General features: G+C 43.7%; 1 protein-coding gene across 3 annotated transcripts in view; it reads left to right on the top strand.

Moving 5' to 3' along the window:
• The window catches only part of rc3h1b (ring finger and CCCH-type domains 1b), a 31,105-nt gene extending 19,454 nt beyond the window's left edge, over positions 1-11,651 (top strand). For 2 of the 3 annotated variants that reach the window (XM_089008854.1, XM_089008853.1), the window contains 16 exons: positions 1,419-1,658; positions 1,738-1,913; positions 3,091-3,291; positions 4,200-4,332; positions 4,455-4,573; positions 4,653-4,765; positions 4,840-5,079; positions 5,869-6,080; positions 6,171-6,580; positions 6,801-6,956; positions 7,044-7,199; positions 7,261-7,480; positions 7,558-7,700; positions 8,988-9,209; positions 11,125-11,231; positions 11,336-11,651. In XM_089008854.1, the coding sequence (XP_088864980.1) occupies positions 1,419-1,658; positions 1,738-1,913; positions 3,091-3,291; positions 4,200-4,332; positions 4,455-4,573; positions 4,653-4,765; positions 4,840-5,079; positions 5,869-6,080; positions 6,171-6,580; positions 6,801-6,956; positions 7,044-7,199; positions 7,261-7,480; positions 7,558-7,700; positions 8,988-9,209; positions 11,125-11,231; positions 11,336-11,495 (3,008 nt within the window). In that variant the 3' untranslated portion in view covers positions 11,496-11,651. The remainder of the gene's footprint in view (positions 1-1,418; positions 1,659-1,737; positions 1,914-3,090; positions 3,292-4,199; positions 4,333-4,454; positions 4,574-4,652; positions 4,766-4,839; positions 5,080-5,868; positions 6,081-6,170; positions 6,581-6,800; positions 6,957-7,043; positions 7,200-7,260; positions 7,481-7,557; positions 7,701-8,987; positions 9,210-11,124; positions 11,232-11,335) is intronic. The other variant, XM_089008855.1, reaches the window with a different exon arrangement.
• The last annotated feature ends 2,935 nt before the right edge of the window (positions 11,652-14,586 follow it).

Genomic DNA, 14,586 nt, shown 5'->3' with positions numbered 1-14,586 from the left:
CCAGATCTGTTTGTTGATTGTCGTTGGCCCTTCATTTCTGTTAAGCGGTAAAACCCTGCAGTTTCTAAAAATAAATGATTTATTTTTTTGATTTGGCACTACGATAATCGTCTAATGGCATGCTAATGGCATTTTGCGGTACGACTCGCCGGTTCTCACAAATCAGGTTGACTGTTGGGTTTGCACGTTTGACAAGCGAAGTTAGAAAACTGTTCAGTTGACCCTGTAAAAGTTGAGGAAACGCATCACGCCCGTGAGCCGTCGCTGCCAACATTAACACGTGAAAGAGAACAAACACGTTGAGGCTCATAAAAAATGTCTGAGCCAAGACGATAAAACGTTAGCGTTACTTGTGACTTTGGAATTTGAAATGTCAGGACCAACAAATTGATGTTTTTTTTCAACAGAAGACCTAGCGTGCAATCCACCTTTTAGATTTCACACCAAACTTGATGTAAACGGCAGCGTTTGGTGTGACATGAAAAACAAAATGTTTGGAATAATTTATATTAACTCATTCACTGCGATTCTCGAGTGTATACCGTAATTGAAAAGTGGGGGGATGTGGACCACCTTTCCCAAATTTGTTTGGGTTTTCTTGGGGAGGGGGTGCCGATAAAGTGCTGGTCAGTACTCTGGCGGGAATTAAAAAAAGACAGAGCGCCATTCCGGAATTTGTTCGGGTTTTGGTTTTTCATGTTTGGGTGCCGATAAAGCGCTGGCCAGACCTCTGGCAATGTTTTTTCCCTTCCACAAGGGAGGAGCATTTGCCTTTTGTCCATGTTAGCGCTTTGTTCCGGCTTCAGCTTTTGTTAAAGCGCTATATGTATAAATATGTATGTATTGTATTTTATGCAGCCACCCCTATTTCAAGCTCAGATAACCCCAGACCCATCTAAATTAGGAATGAACTCTTTTTCTCCTGATGAAACAAGAGAGTCCATGTTAATGCTTTGTTCTAGCTTCAGCTATTGTTAAAGCCCTATATGAATTAACGTGTATGTATTGCATTGTATTTTGTGCAGCCGCCCCCATTACAAGCTCCGATAACTCCACACCCATATACCTTAGGAATTAATCATTTTTCTTCTGATGAAACAAGAGAGTCCATGTTAGCGCTTTGTTCCAGCTTCACTTGTTGTTAAAGCGCTATGTAAATCAATATGTATGTTTTGTATTTTGTGTAACCGCCCCTATTTCAAGCTCGGATAACTCCAGACCCACCTAAATTAGGAATTAACTCTTTTTCTCCTGATGAAAGAAGAGAGTCTAAGGTTTCTAACGCTGAATTGAATGTTCATGTAGTCCTAAAAGTCAATATTCTCTGGGTCCTGAAGTTTTATTGGTGCTTAAAAAGTTGAAGATTTCTCATGTTAAAAAAGGCGACTGCTAAATCTCCCGGCCGAATACTTCACCAGGGGTTGGTCTGAGCAGCACGACCCAAAGTATGCTGAGTCGACCCATGCAGAGGAAACTGGTCACTCTGGTCCACTGCCAGCTCGTAGAGGAGGAGGGTCGCGTCCGGGCCATGCGGGCCGCCCGTTCTCTGGGCGAGCGAACGGTGACCGAGCTCATCTTGCAGCACCAGAACCCCCAGCAGTTGTCCTCCAACCTGTGGGCTGCTGTCCGTGCCCGTGGGTGCCAGTTTCTTGGCCCAGGTAGATTGCCCACCACGACACCCCTTGACCCTCAAAAAAGAAACCCGACTCATGTTCTAATTTTGATTATTTCTTCAAGCCATGCAAGAAGAAGCCCTGAAACTGGTCCTCCTTGCGCTGGAGGACGGCTCGGCTCTGTCCCGGAAGGTTTTGGTTCTCTTTGTGGTCCAGAGGCTTGAACCTCGCTTTCCACAGGCCTCCAAGACTAGCATCGGCCATGTGGTGCAGCTCCTTTACAGAGCCTCCTGCTTCAAGGTACCTCCTTAGACACATTTTGTTTCTACATTACGTTTCTTCGGTACAGACGCTTCTCGACTTACAACCATTCGAGTTAGGAACAGCGGTACATACAAACATTTTTGCAGGTACAGGTAACATCCAACTTGAGACCGAGTTCCGTTCCGACCAAACGACCCTAAGTCAAAATGGTTGTAAGTCGAAATACATTCAAAACGTTGAATAGAGACTGAGGCTAAATGACTCGCAAACTCCCCCCTCTGGGGCCATCTCATGGTCGAGTGCTGTGCAAGAGTGAGAGGCTGGCTGGCTGGCCAAAATTGTTGTATGCTTTGCCGGCCTGCTAGCGCGTTGCAGTGCCAGGCAAAGAATTAAAATTTAAAAAATAGGGTCTGGAGGTCATGGTCGTAAGTACGATTTGTCGTAAGTCGAGCCGGTCGTAAATCAGATGTTACCTGTATTTTGAAAAATGTTCGGACAGAGATGCTGTAAGTTAGATTTTGTATCTCGGGCCTTTTTCAGGCCGAGCTCGCTTACGATTGGTAGAGTAGAGTATGTGGGCGGGGTAGAAGTCCCTTTTCCTTCTTGACGCTCCAGGAGGACCTGATACCTAGCAAAAAATTATGGCCGCTGGCACATCATTCACTAATGACGTGCCAGCAGCTTCAGTAATGGTTTACTGAAGACCCAAAGATATGTCGTCGTACTAAAGTAGGTGTGAATGTATTTTACAACTGTTAGAGTGTCTGTTTTATACTTCCCCGTTCAGTGTTTGACTTCAACATACATTCTGTGCAAAATATAGCACTGAAGCAACTTAGAAACATTCAACTAACGAACGACCGTTTGGAACGTATCACGGTAGTAAGGTGGGGAGCGTTTGTACAATAATTTTGTTCTTTTGACTGTCATTCTTTGGGCCAATGATTATTTGAGTCTTTTTTTGGGGGGGGGGGGCGTAACTGTTGAGCTAAACAGACATTGTAAAAAAAACAAAGTACAGTAAAGTCTCGTTATATCGATATTCAAGGGAGTCCGAAAAAATATCGATATAACCGGGACTATCGATATATCCGACCCTGTTTGCATGTAATTTTCTTCGTGCGTGCATAGAAATAGTATCGATATAACCGGGACTATCGATATATCCGATATCGATATAACGAGACTTTACTGTAAATGTTCTTCTTTCTAGGTAACCAAACGTGACGAAGATTCATCCCTCATGCAACTTAAGGAAGAGTTCCGTACTTACGAGGCTCTGCGGCGGGAGCACGACTCTCAGATTGTGCAAATCGCCATGGAGGGCGGCTTGCGCATTGCACCCGACCAGTGGTCTTCTCTCTTATACGGCGACCAGTCGCACAAATCACACATGCAGTCTATCATAGATAAGGTGTGTTCGAGGATTTGCTCTTTCTTAACTCATTTGCTGCCATTCCCGAATTTGTTCGCGTTTTGGTTTTCCTTGCGGCGCGGGTGCCGGTAAAGCGCTGGTCAGACCCCTGGCAATGTTTTTCCCTTCTGTGAGGGGGCAGTATTTGCCTTTTTAGCACTTTGTTACAGTTTCAGCTGTTAAAGCGCTATATAAATCAATATGTATATTGTATTGTATTTTGTACAGCCGCCCCTATTTCAAGCTCAGATAACTCCAGATCCATATAACTTAGGAATTAACTCTATTTTTCTGATGAAAGAAGAGAGTCTAAGGTTTCTTATGCTGAACTATTAAAGATAAATCAAATCCAATATAAACCAATCCGTATTTATTCTCCTGTATTTTGTACAGGTGCCCACAATTCAAGCTCAGATAACTCCAGACCAATATAACTTAGGAATTTACTCTTTTCTGTCTGATGAAAGAAGAGAGTCTAAGATTTCTTATGCTGAATTGAATGTTTATGTAACCCTAAAACTCAATATTCTGTGGGTCCTGTAATTTGAGTGAAAAATGACAAAAACCCTGGCACTGGAGTGGACACATTTTTGCACATTGTCTGGCAGTGAATGAGTTAAATTTGAATATTTTTTGCATTTTGTTTGATTTGAGTTAGTTGGAGGCATTTTTGTTTGAGTTGGATTAGATGTGTCTGTCTTTGCTATTGTTTGAGGCTCTTAAATATCAAAATGTTAATAAGACAAAATTAATTTGACAGACAGGCCACCCCCCCCCCCCCCCCACAGCAATGAACATTTTTACAATGTTCAACACGTTTTTCAAAGTGTATTTAATCAGGCGTCCCCTCCGAAGCATAAAACAAACCACTGAGGTGTTGACTCCCTGTTTCTGTGTGACCTACATAGCTGCAGACCCCCGCATCCTTTGCCCAGAGTGTCCAAGAACTCACAATCGCCCTGCAGAGAACTGGAGACCCCGCTAACCTGAACAGGCTGCGGCCTCACCTCGAACTGCTCGCCAACATTGATCCCAGCCCTGGTAAGAATAAAGCAAAACATGTTCCAACTGTTTGTATCGAAATAGCTGAATTGTTAAAAACCACCCAGGTATGAAATTAAAACATGAAAACACAATCCCCGCTTTGCAAATTTCACACCCAGATGCTCCGCCACCCACGTGGGAGCAACTCGAAAAGGGCTTGGTGGCGGTGAAGACGGTCGTGCACGGACTAGTGGATTTCATCCAGAACCACAGCAAGAAAGGTGCCGACCCTCAACAGGTAAGTCGTTTGTCACTTCATAAGGATTTTTCTAAAAAATTTTTTTTTCACGTGGTAATGAGCCAAATGTGTTTTGTAGCCTCCTCAACACAGCAAGTACAAGACGTACATGTGTCGTGACATGAAACTGAAAGGCGGCTGTCCCCGTGGAGCGAGCTGCACTTTTGCTCACTCTCAGGAAGAACTAGAGAAGTCAGTCTCAATTATTTTACACAGTTATGGTGACATATCTGCCATTAAACATTATTTTTATTTGCACTCATTAGATACCGAAAGATGAATAAACGCTTGGCAGCTCGCCTCCCCGGTTCATGCGGACCGGAAGAGGGCCTTTCCCTTGACGTGGCCGTGACCAGGAAACCTTCGCCGCTCACTAACGGAAGCCTGGCGAGCTCCTTGCCGCAGCTTATCGCGCGTGGCGCAGACACGGTCCCGTACGAAATGCTGTGGAAGCCCCTCAAACTGGACGGAGGGAGTCCGAGTGCCCCGGGATCGCCGCCTGATCTGTGAGTAGAGAATTGCCTTACAGACGCACCCCGACTTACAAACATTCGAGTTCCGATCAATGGTACATACAAACATTTTTGCAGGTATGTCGAAAAATGTTCGGAAAGAGAAATAAATTTGGGAATGGCAGTGAATGAGTTAAGAATTGATTTACAGACATTCCCCAATTTACAAACGTTCGAGTTACGAACAATGGTACATATGACCATTTTTGCGGGTATGTAAAAAAATGTTCGGACAGAGAAATAAATTCGGGAATGGCAGTTGAATGAGTTAAGAATCGATTTACAGATGTACTCCAACTTACGAACATTCGAGTTACGATTAATGTACAATTGAACATTTTTGCGTGTATGTCGAAAAATGTGAGAGATGCTGTTAGTTTATTTTGTATTTTGTGCCTTTTTCTGGTTGAACTCGCTTGCGATTGGCTGCGTAGAGTATGTGGGCGCAGAGGAAATCTCTCTTACTAGTTTACGCGAGGACGTGATGCATCGCAAAAAGTAATGGCTGCTGGCACGTCATTTGATAATGACATGCCAGCAGCTTCACTAATGTCTTACTGAAGACCCAAGGATATATGTCGTCGTATGACAGTAGGTGCGAATTTATTTTACGACTCAGTATTTGACTTCAACATACATTCCATACAAAATATAGTAATGAAGCAACTTAGCAATTCAACTTACGAACGACCGCTCGGAACGTATCTCGTTCGTAAGCTGGGGAGCGTCTGTAACCAAGATACCCGAAAATGTGATGCTAAAAGATCACTTTTTTTGACTTAGGCTTGACCCTGTGCCCAAGACTGGTCTACCTCTGCCGCCTCACGCCCTGGCTCACCCACGGATGGCTCCAGAGCATCTCACCGGCGTGAAACAAATGCCCGTTGCCCGAGGTTCACCCGTGTACCCCCAGCAGCAGCTCCCCGAGATGTTCTACTCTGACCCCCGACCCCCGCCATCTGCCTCCCAGTATGAGCCATCGCAGTATCCACCAGGTAGGATTTAGCAGTTACATTTTAGCTCATCACGCTAACACGCATGTGTGTTGATTATGTTAAAGGGACTTTTCTTTCCTGATTTTTCAGGGTACCCCTACCAGCCGCCGCCGCAGTATGTTTCTCGGGACTACATTCGTAACCCGCCACCCCCGAGCGACTCAGGAGCACCTTACCACGACCCGTACCCCGGTTACGGCCCATCGGAGCGCCCTTACCAGTCCCCCCACTCGGGCCCTCCCTTTTCGTACCCTCATCCGTCCCACTATGAACGCATGCGTCACAGAGCCTACCCTGGCCCGCCGCCTCCTCCGCAGCCTTACCCATCCCAGAGGGATGGTCTGGTCAGGATAAGTTCCGCGCCATTGGATGTTTCCCCGCAATCAGCCGGACAGAGCAACTCCATGTACCACCCGGAACCCAGCGTGCGGGATCGATACCCGGCCGAAGGCTACTACCCACCTGGAGTTCAATCGCAAAGCATGAGGACTTGTGTCAGGGTGAGCCCTTTGCCGTTTTTTGGGAGCAAATTACGCACTCTGTTAATGCCCTCTCATGACAAAAGCTATTCTTTGCACATCAGGCGATATAACGCAATGAACAGTCACTCAGGAGCTGTTGTCAGACACAGCTCACCTTCACACAAATGTTTCACCTTTCCATTTCATCATCCGGCATTCCAAGCAGTTCAGAACCGTCATGTTTTGTTCCATGTTGCAGGCATCATATGCCGGCTCCCAGCCCAGTTTGGACTATCTCCACCGCCGCCGCCTGGAGCTCCTCTCGCAGTTGGAGGAAAGGAAAGTCATCTCTCCTCCACCTTTCGCGGCCTCTCCCACTCTCTCGCACCCGTTTCCCAGCGATTACCCTCCTGAGGTCAGCGCCGTGTCATTTTTTTTCCCCACTGTCACTGATTTCAATTGAGTTGCAATCCAATTTTTTGATTTGCGGCTACTTTCGCAGTACGGCGACGAGAGCTCCAATAGCATCGGGAAATGCAGAGAGCCGGACTACGCTGGCCAATACTCACCGTGGTCGTGTGATACCATTAGTTCCTACATTGGCTCGAAGGATGCCAAACCCAAAGATGTTATGGTTCCTGATACCATGGACATGATGGTAAGCTGAGAGAACACAAAGAATAAATGGAAAGATTGTAAAAATTCATATCTCCTATCAGAATGTGGACGCCAAAGTTCTGAGGGAACCATCACTGGAAGCTCCTCGCAGGGGTGCAGAAGTGAAGGACGACGACCCCATTATTCCATTTGGTCCCCAGCCCACCGTGTCACGCTTTGGTGCCATCTCCCGGACCTCCAAGACTGGTTACCAGACCGGCCCTGTCCAAGCCATGGTCTCCACCACTCAGAACCCAAACTCCAAACACATGTCCATGGCCGGTGCGTGCCAATAAAATCTTTTCATACGATCTCAGCACAGATTTGTTTTCGTTGATGTTCCATTTCCGTCCTGTCAGAATACATGTATGGAAGCCATGCAGGGTGGGGCGGAACTTCGTACCCTTCCCACCAGACTCCTCAGGATAGAGAACAGTTAAAGATTGAGCTGCAGCAGGTCAACCAGCAGATCAACCAACAGACGCAGATGCAAAGCATGGAGGTACACCGGTGCAGATTGTTTACTTTTATTTTTCTCTTGACATGGATTTAGTTCTTTGGCCTTGCGTATCTTAAAAGGGGAAGTCACGGGACAAAGCCAGTCACCAGTCAGCTATTTTTAATTTTAAACAGATTCTTTACTTCTAGACTGTGTAGGTTTTCAAATACCTGACATGTTTCGGCGACTACTTCCGCCTTCGTCAGAGTGAGGGCGGAAGTAGTCGCCGAAACATGTCAGGTATTTGAACACCTACACTGTCTGGAAGTAAAGAATCTGCTTAAAATTTGATATCAAGTAGACAGGATGAACTTAGTACAACGACCAGTCAGCTATGTCTAAACTCTTCTTTGCTATGTCACACATGCCAGCCCAGGCCCTAAAGCTTCTCATACACAGACACACTGAGTCACAGATGTAACAGGAGAATGTGCGGATGGCAACACTGAATAGACAAAAATAATGCCTGCTCCTACCATGCGCGTGATTATTGAACTGTGCTAAATCTTTTTTTAAACAAATTGATCAAGAGCTGCTCACTCACAGAAAAACTTAGACTGTAAAATGGCATTGAAAGATTTGAAATGCACTTATAAATGACATTTATTATTATTATTATTATCTAGCTAACTAACTAGCTATCCAGCTAGCTATATAGCTCTAGCTAGTATTTATGTATTTGATGAGTACTTGTGTATTTACAGAGTGCTTGTGTATTTACAGAGTGCTCGTGTATTTACAGAGTGCTCGTGTATTTACCGAGTACTCGTGTCTTTACCGAGTACTTGTGTCTTTACCGAGAACTTGCGTCTTTACCGAGAACTTGCGTATTTACCGAGAACTTGCGTATTTTCACTGTACTTGTGTCCTTACTGAGTACTTGTCTTTACAGAGTACGTGTCTTTACCCAGTACTTGCGTATTTGCCCAGTACTTGCGCATTTGCCCAGTACTTGCGCATTTGCCCAGTACTTGCGCATTTGCCCAGTACTTGCGTATTTACCGAGTAGTTATTTGTGTCTATTTTATGTATTTTTTTATGTATTTGATTATTAATTTATGTACGTATCTTTACTGTATGTGTTTGTTTATTTATGAAACACTTGACCCCATTTAAACATGCATTTTGCCATTGGCGTGAAACCATCCTCCTATCTTGGTCAATTTAAGTCACCACCCCCTCCCCAACAAGCGATATTATTGACCGCTCCCCCCACTAGGGTTTGTTCCTTTTCCAAACAAATGTAGCGTTGAAAATAGCTTGACATTCGCGTCCTTGTTGTGTTCACAGCCTGCCAGTAACCAAATCCTGCTGCAGAGAGAAGCCAGTGCCTTAGCAGGCCCGCCGGTGACCAGCCAAGTTCAAGCTGCCGCCGCCGCTCAGTCGCAACAAGCCCCCAAGTGGCCAACAGGGGGCGTCGTTGCTGCTGCGGGACTCTCCAGCGAGCAGCTAAGCCTGGAGCTCCACCAGGTGGAGAGAGAGATCGGAAAACGCACCCGTGAAATGGCTCTGGTGAGGATACTTTCAACCCTTGTCATTTTGCCATCAATTCCGATGAATTAGAGCGCATGCCGACGCAACAGGAGTAGCCTGAAGGCCGATTATCAGCAAGTTCACCAGTGAATGGGATATTCTGGGAATGGTCGAACAAGAGTCGATCTCCGTGGTACTCTTGGTAGATCGCATGACAAGGTGATGTGACATTGCCATGAACTGACGCTATACAAATAAAGATAGATAGCTTCCGAGCCAGCTATATAGCTAGCTAGCCAGCTAATGAATAGCATATAGATAGCTAACTTTTCGTCCTTTTCATCCAAAACAACCTAATTTTTCGCTCGGTTTTTGTATCGGAGTAGGATTTTTTTTTCACATTCACGACATTTTCTAAGTGCGTTTTTTTCCAGTTATGAGCACACCCTGGTCTACAATGTACTGTTGTTTACAGACGCTCCCCAACTTACGAACATCGGTACATACGACCACTTGCGGGTAATTTGAAAAATGTTTGGACAGAAAAATAAATTCGGGAATGGCAGTGAATGAGTTTAAAATGGACTTACAGACGTTCCCCAATTTACGAACAACGGTACATACGACCACTTGCGGGTAATTTGAAAAATGTTTGGACAGAAAAATAAATTCGGGAATGGCAGTGAATGAGTTTAAACTTTTTTTGTGGGTATGTCAAAAAATGTTCGGACAGAAATAAATTCGGGAATGGCAGTGAATGACTTAAGAATTGATTTAGACGTCCCCCAACCTACGAACCTTCGAGTTACGAACAACGGTACATACGACCACTTTTGCGGGTAATTTGAAAAATGTTCGGACAGAAAAATAAATTCGGGAATGGCAGTGAATGAGTTTAAAATGGACTTACAGACGTTCACCAAACTTACAAACATTCGAGTTACGAACGACGGTACATACGACCACTTTTACGGGTATGTCGATAAATGTTCGGACAGAGAAATAAATTCGGGTCTGGCATTGAATGTGTTAAGAATTGATTTAAAGATATTCCTCAACTTACGAACGTTCGAGTTATGAACGACGGTACATACGACCACTTTTGCGGGTATGTCGATAAATGTTCGGACAGAGAAATAAATTCGGAAATGGCAGTGAATGAGTTAAGAATTGATTTACAGACGTTCCCCAACTTACGAACGTTCAATTTACGAACGTTCAACTTAAGAACAACGCTACATACGAACCTTTTTTTGGGTATGTCAAAAAATGTTCGGACAGAGAAATAAATTCGGGAATGGCAGTGAATGAGTTAAGAATTGATTTACAGACGTTCCCCAACCTACGAACCTTCGAGTTACGAACAACTGTACATACGACCACTTTTGAGGATATGTTGAACAATTTTCGGACAGAGAAATAAATTCGGGACTGGCATTGAATGTGTTAAGAATTGATTTAAAGATATTCTTCAACTTACGAACGTTCGAGTTATGAATGACGGTACATACGACCATTTTTGTGGCTATGTCGAAAAATGTTCGGGCAGAGAAATACATTCGGGAATGAGTTAAGAATGATTTACAGACGTCCCCCAACCTACGAACCTTCGAGTTATGAACGACGGTACATACGACCATTTTTGCGGGCATGTTGAAAAATGTTCAGACAAAGATGTTATAAGTTAGATTTTTTTATTGCACGCCTTTTTCCGGCCGAGCTCACTTACGAGCGTCTGTGTTTTATACTTCCCCGTTCAGTGTTTGACTTAAACATACATTCCATACAAAATATAGCACTGAAGCAACTTCCGAACAAATTCACTTTACGAACGACCGTTCGGAACGTATCTCGTTCGCAAGTTGGGGAGCGGTCTGTATTATCATCTTATCCATTGGTCAACATTAGAGCCACCACCATTGACACAGCCCCAAATGTTAATTTATAAATCCAGGAGAACCAAGTCGCCCATGAAATCCAACAGCAGTACAAGATGAAACCGTCTGAAAATGGACAACCTGAACACAAGACTCAGCTGGAAGAAATCTCCCTTGCGCTCGGGTAAGTTAAAAGCGCCATTGGCTATTTTCCACAAGTGATCTCTCTCTCTCATCACCTGGCTTCCATTTTATTTTTTATATGGGGGGGGGTAAATATGTGTGCAGCAGTGAGGTGTCAAACGGCTCCGGTAGCCTGCAAGAAGGTGCAGTGGGCGGGTCCATGCTGTCACTGGCAAACAAGACGTCTACGATGAGCTTATGCGCCGACCCAGTCGGCGCAGGCTCCGAAACGCAGAAGAACGGGGTTGTCCATTCCTGCTCTTAAGCAGTACACACACACACACACACACACACACACACACAGAAGATGCTCTGTTAAAAAGCATGCACAGGCATACATACACATTTAGAAGATGAGCAGTATCTGCCGTGATATGAATTTTCTTTCTTTTTGTTCTGTGAATGAGCTTTTTTTTTTTTTTTAATAACTTTCCTCGCCTGGAAACCAGGGCACATGTTAACATTTTTTTGTGTGTGTTTTTTTTTTCTTTGTTGTTCTTTCTTTTTTTTACCCTTTTCTCCCCCCTTTTGAATTCTAGAATTAACATGGCTCACGTTCAGGAAGAGGAATAAACAGGGTGGTGATGGTGACAGTGGCACTGAAAAAGGGAAAGCGCTTGTCCCACCTCTGAACCCCCCCCAACCACCTCCATCACACACACACACACACACTTATCCGTCACAACAACAGAAAAACGGTTACCAAGGCAAGATTCTATTGCCGCACGAAAGCGAAGGAGGAGAGCAAGCAACATGCAAGTCAGCCCCTCCCCCCCCCCTGAATCGTTAAAAAAAAGAAGTGGTGACACAGATCCAGAGGGTCTGAAAAGGGAAAGAACATCACCCGACTACCACGAGAAGCATGAATTATTTTAGTTGATTATTATTATATATTTTTTTAATGAATGCATTTTTAGGATGTCTTGTCTTTTTTTTGCATACTTTAACAGCAGTATATTAAATATTTAATGGAAGCATTCTGTTTTAAAGATTGCAAGTTTCTTGATAAGGGAATGTGCTTCTTTTTCACCTACTGTGGTAACAATATGCTAAAACACCCCCCCCCTCCACCCCAAAAAAATACAAACACCACCAAAAAAATAGCTTTCTTTGTCCGAAAGCAAATCCTCAGGCCGCCTGCATCCTCTTCCATCAAGGTCAAACACTTTTAACAGATGACTTTCCCTCATCAGAGCTTCTCATCTGACCACTCGCACCAAAAAAAAAAAAAAGCCTCCCCATTGGGATGATCTCATCACGTGGTCACCTAACTTCTATGAAGTTGCCCCCCCACCCTCTTTTTTTTTCTTCCTTTCGTGCTGTTACGTTTTTTTTTTTTTTTGGGGGGGGGGGGGATAAGGAAGCACCAATGAGCTGTTTTGTGTGCGCCATCCTCGCCATCAGGAAATATTCCCAAAGCAGCAACTACAGAACACTGACTCCTCACACGCTCCAGTGCTGTCATCATCATCACCTACTAGGCAAGTCGCTCCTGTTCTATGTTTACTGCCGTCAATTGACACATAAAGACACCACGGAGCTTCTTGGGAGGTGGATGCTAATGTTTTTTTTTTTTTTTTTTTTTTTTTGTGTATCCATCCGCCTGTTTTTCACACCCCTCCCCGACCCCACCTGCGCTACATTTATCGTTTAGGTACACGGCTCACTTATACATACGAGTATGTATACGTACATTAATATACTAAAGCACTATTAACGTGCCACCTCTTATTCTACTCGCTCAGCATTTATATTAAATGATCTCTACTTTAGAATCAATGAGATGTTTTTTTTTGTTTTTTTGTTTTTAATTTTTCTGTCCACTGGTTTGCCAACACAGACTTTATCCTTTCCCAGACGAAGGACTTTCTGTGCGCATTTTTGACGTGTGTTCACTTAAATCTTTTTGTGTTCAAACAAAGATAAGACTATGCTTCCGAAGAAGACAAAAAAACAATTCTGTAATGTTTTTGGGGGGGAGGGGAGGGGAGTTTTTTTTTTTTTTTAAAGAGGGGGGGACTTTAATGGAGCTTTTGTGTGTGTTTGTTGTATTGTAGAAAACGTACCCTTTTTTGCCTTTTTTTTAATTTGCTTTTGCCCTCAACTTGTACTGTAATTGATGAAGATGGACAAAAAAAAAAGCGTTTACGTCATCACTCAAGTTGACTTAACTGACCTCGGATCATCCTTATTTCTAAATTTGAAGGCCGAAATGGTATGGCGCAGCCTCTGAATCACTTTTTCAATGAAATACAGGTAACACCCGACTTATGACCAGCTCGACTTACGACCACCCGTACTTACCACCACAACCTCCTGACCCTATTTTAAAATTTTTAATTCCGCGCCTGGAACTGCAACGCGCTAGCAGGCCGGCAACGCGTATGGCAATTTTGGCCAGCCAGCATCTCTCTCTCGCACAGCAATTGACTGCGTGATGGCACCAGAGGGGGGGCGGGGGAGTTTGCAAGTCATTTAGCCGCTGAGTTTATTCAACATTTTGAATGGATTTGGACTTACGACCGTTTGGTCGCAACGGAACTCGGTCATAAGTCGGATGTCACCTGTACTGCTAAAACAAATTCAGACTTTTTGGGAATTGACCCTCGCAGCCCCCCTTTTTTTTTTTTGCAATAGAAATGAATATGACCCGCAAATCAACAGCTGCTGTACTTGGGTAGCAGTCAATTATTTGTCATTTTTCATTGAGCTGTCACTTTTATCAAAGTGCAACTAAAAAATGGCTTGACTGCTCTCCCAACATCTTTTAGTTTGGACGTCATTGCATTTGGGGGCTTTACCGCTTCTTAGCGAATAGCAAAAGATGCTGATCAGAGAGCCCCTTTTTTTACTGCCCCCTCACTGAGATCGCCCGGTTAAATTCCTCACTTTTTTTTTTTTTTTTTTAAACCTGAGCTATGTTAGCGCTTTTTGTGGCTTGCATTTTATTTCCATCAGTTATTGGGCAACAAAAATTGCAAGATGATTTTTAAAAAAAAATTATTGCTTCCCTTGAAAAATAAATAAAAATTAAAAAAATCTCTTAAATTAAGGTACAGGTTTAATTTCAGCAAGAAAAGGTTTTATATGTATATTATACTCCATTAAGGAATGTCTAGAATTATCTTCCTCCAATGTGGATGTAGCCATTACGACGCCATTTTGACTTTGTAAGAGAATTCACTGTGTGAAAATTGGTTTGCATTTTTGTATAATACAATCTGCTTTTTTTGTTTTGTTTGTTTGATACGAGCAAGAGGTCAAACTGGAAGTTTGAGGGGTAAAAAATGAACCTGTGAAATTTGACACAAAATGTAACTTATATACTACAGTGATTTCGAGTTTGGGGGGGTGGG

Source organism: Hippocampus bargibanti, linkage group LG11 (genome assembly GCF_051943395.1).
Source record: "Hippocampus bargibanti isolate YZ-2025 linkage group LG11, ASM5194339v1, whole genome shotgun sequence".
Taxonomy (NCBI): domain Eukaryota; kingdom Metazoa; phylum Chordata; class Actinopteri; order Syngnathiformes; family Syngnathidae; genus Hippocampus; species Hippocampus bargibanti.
Note: the sequence above shows the minus strand (reverse complement) of the source record. Positions and strands in the feature narration are given on the sequence as shown.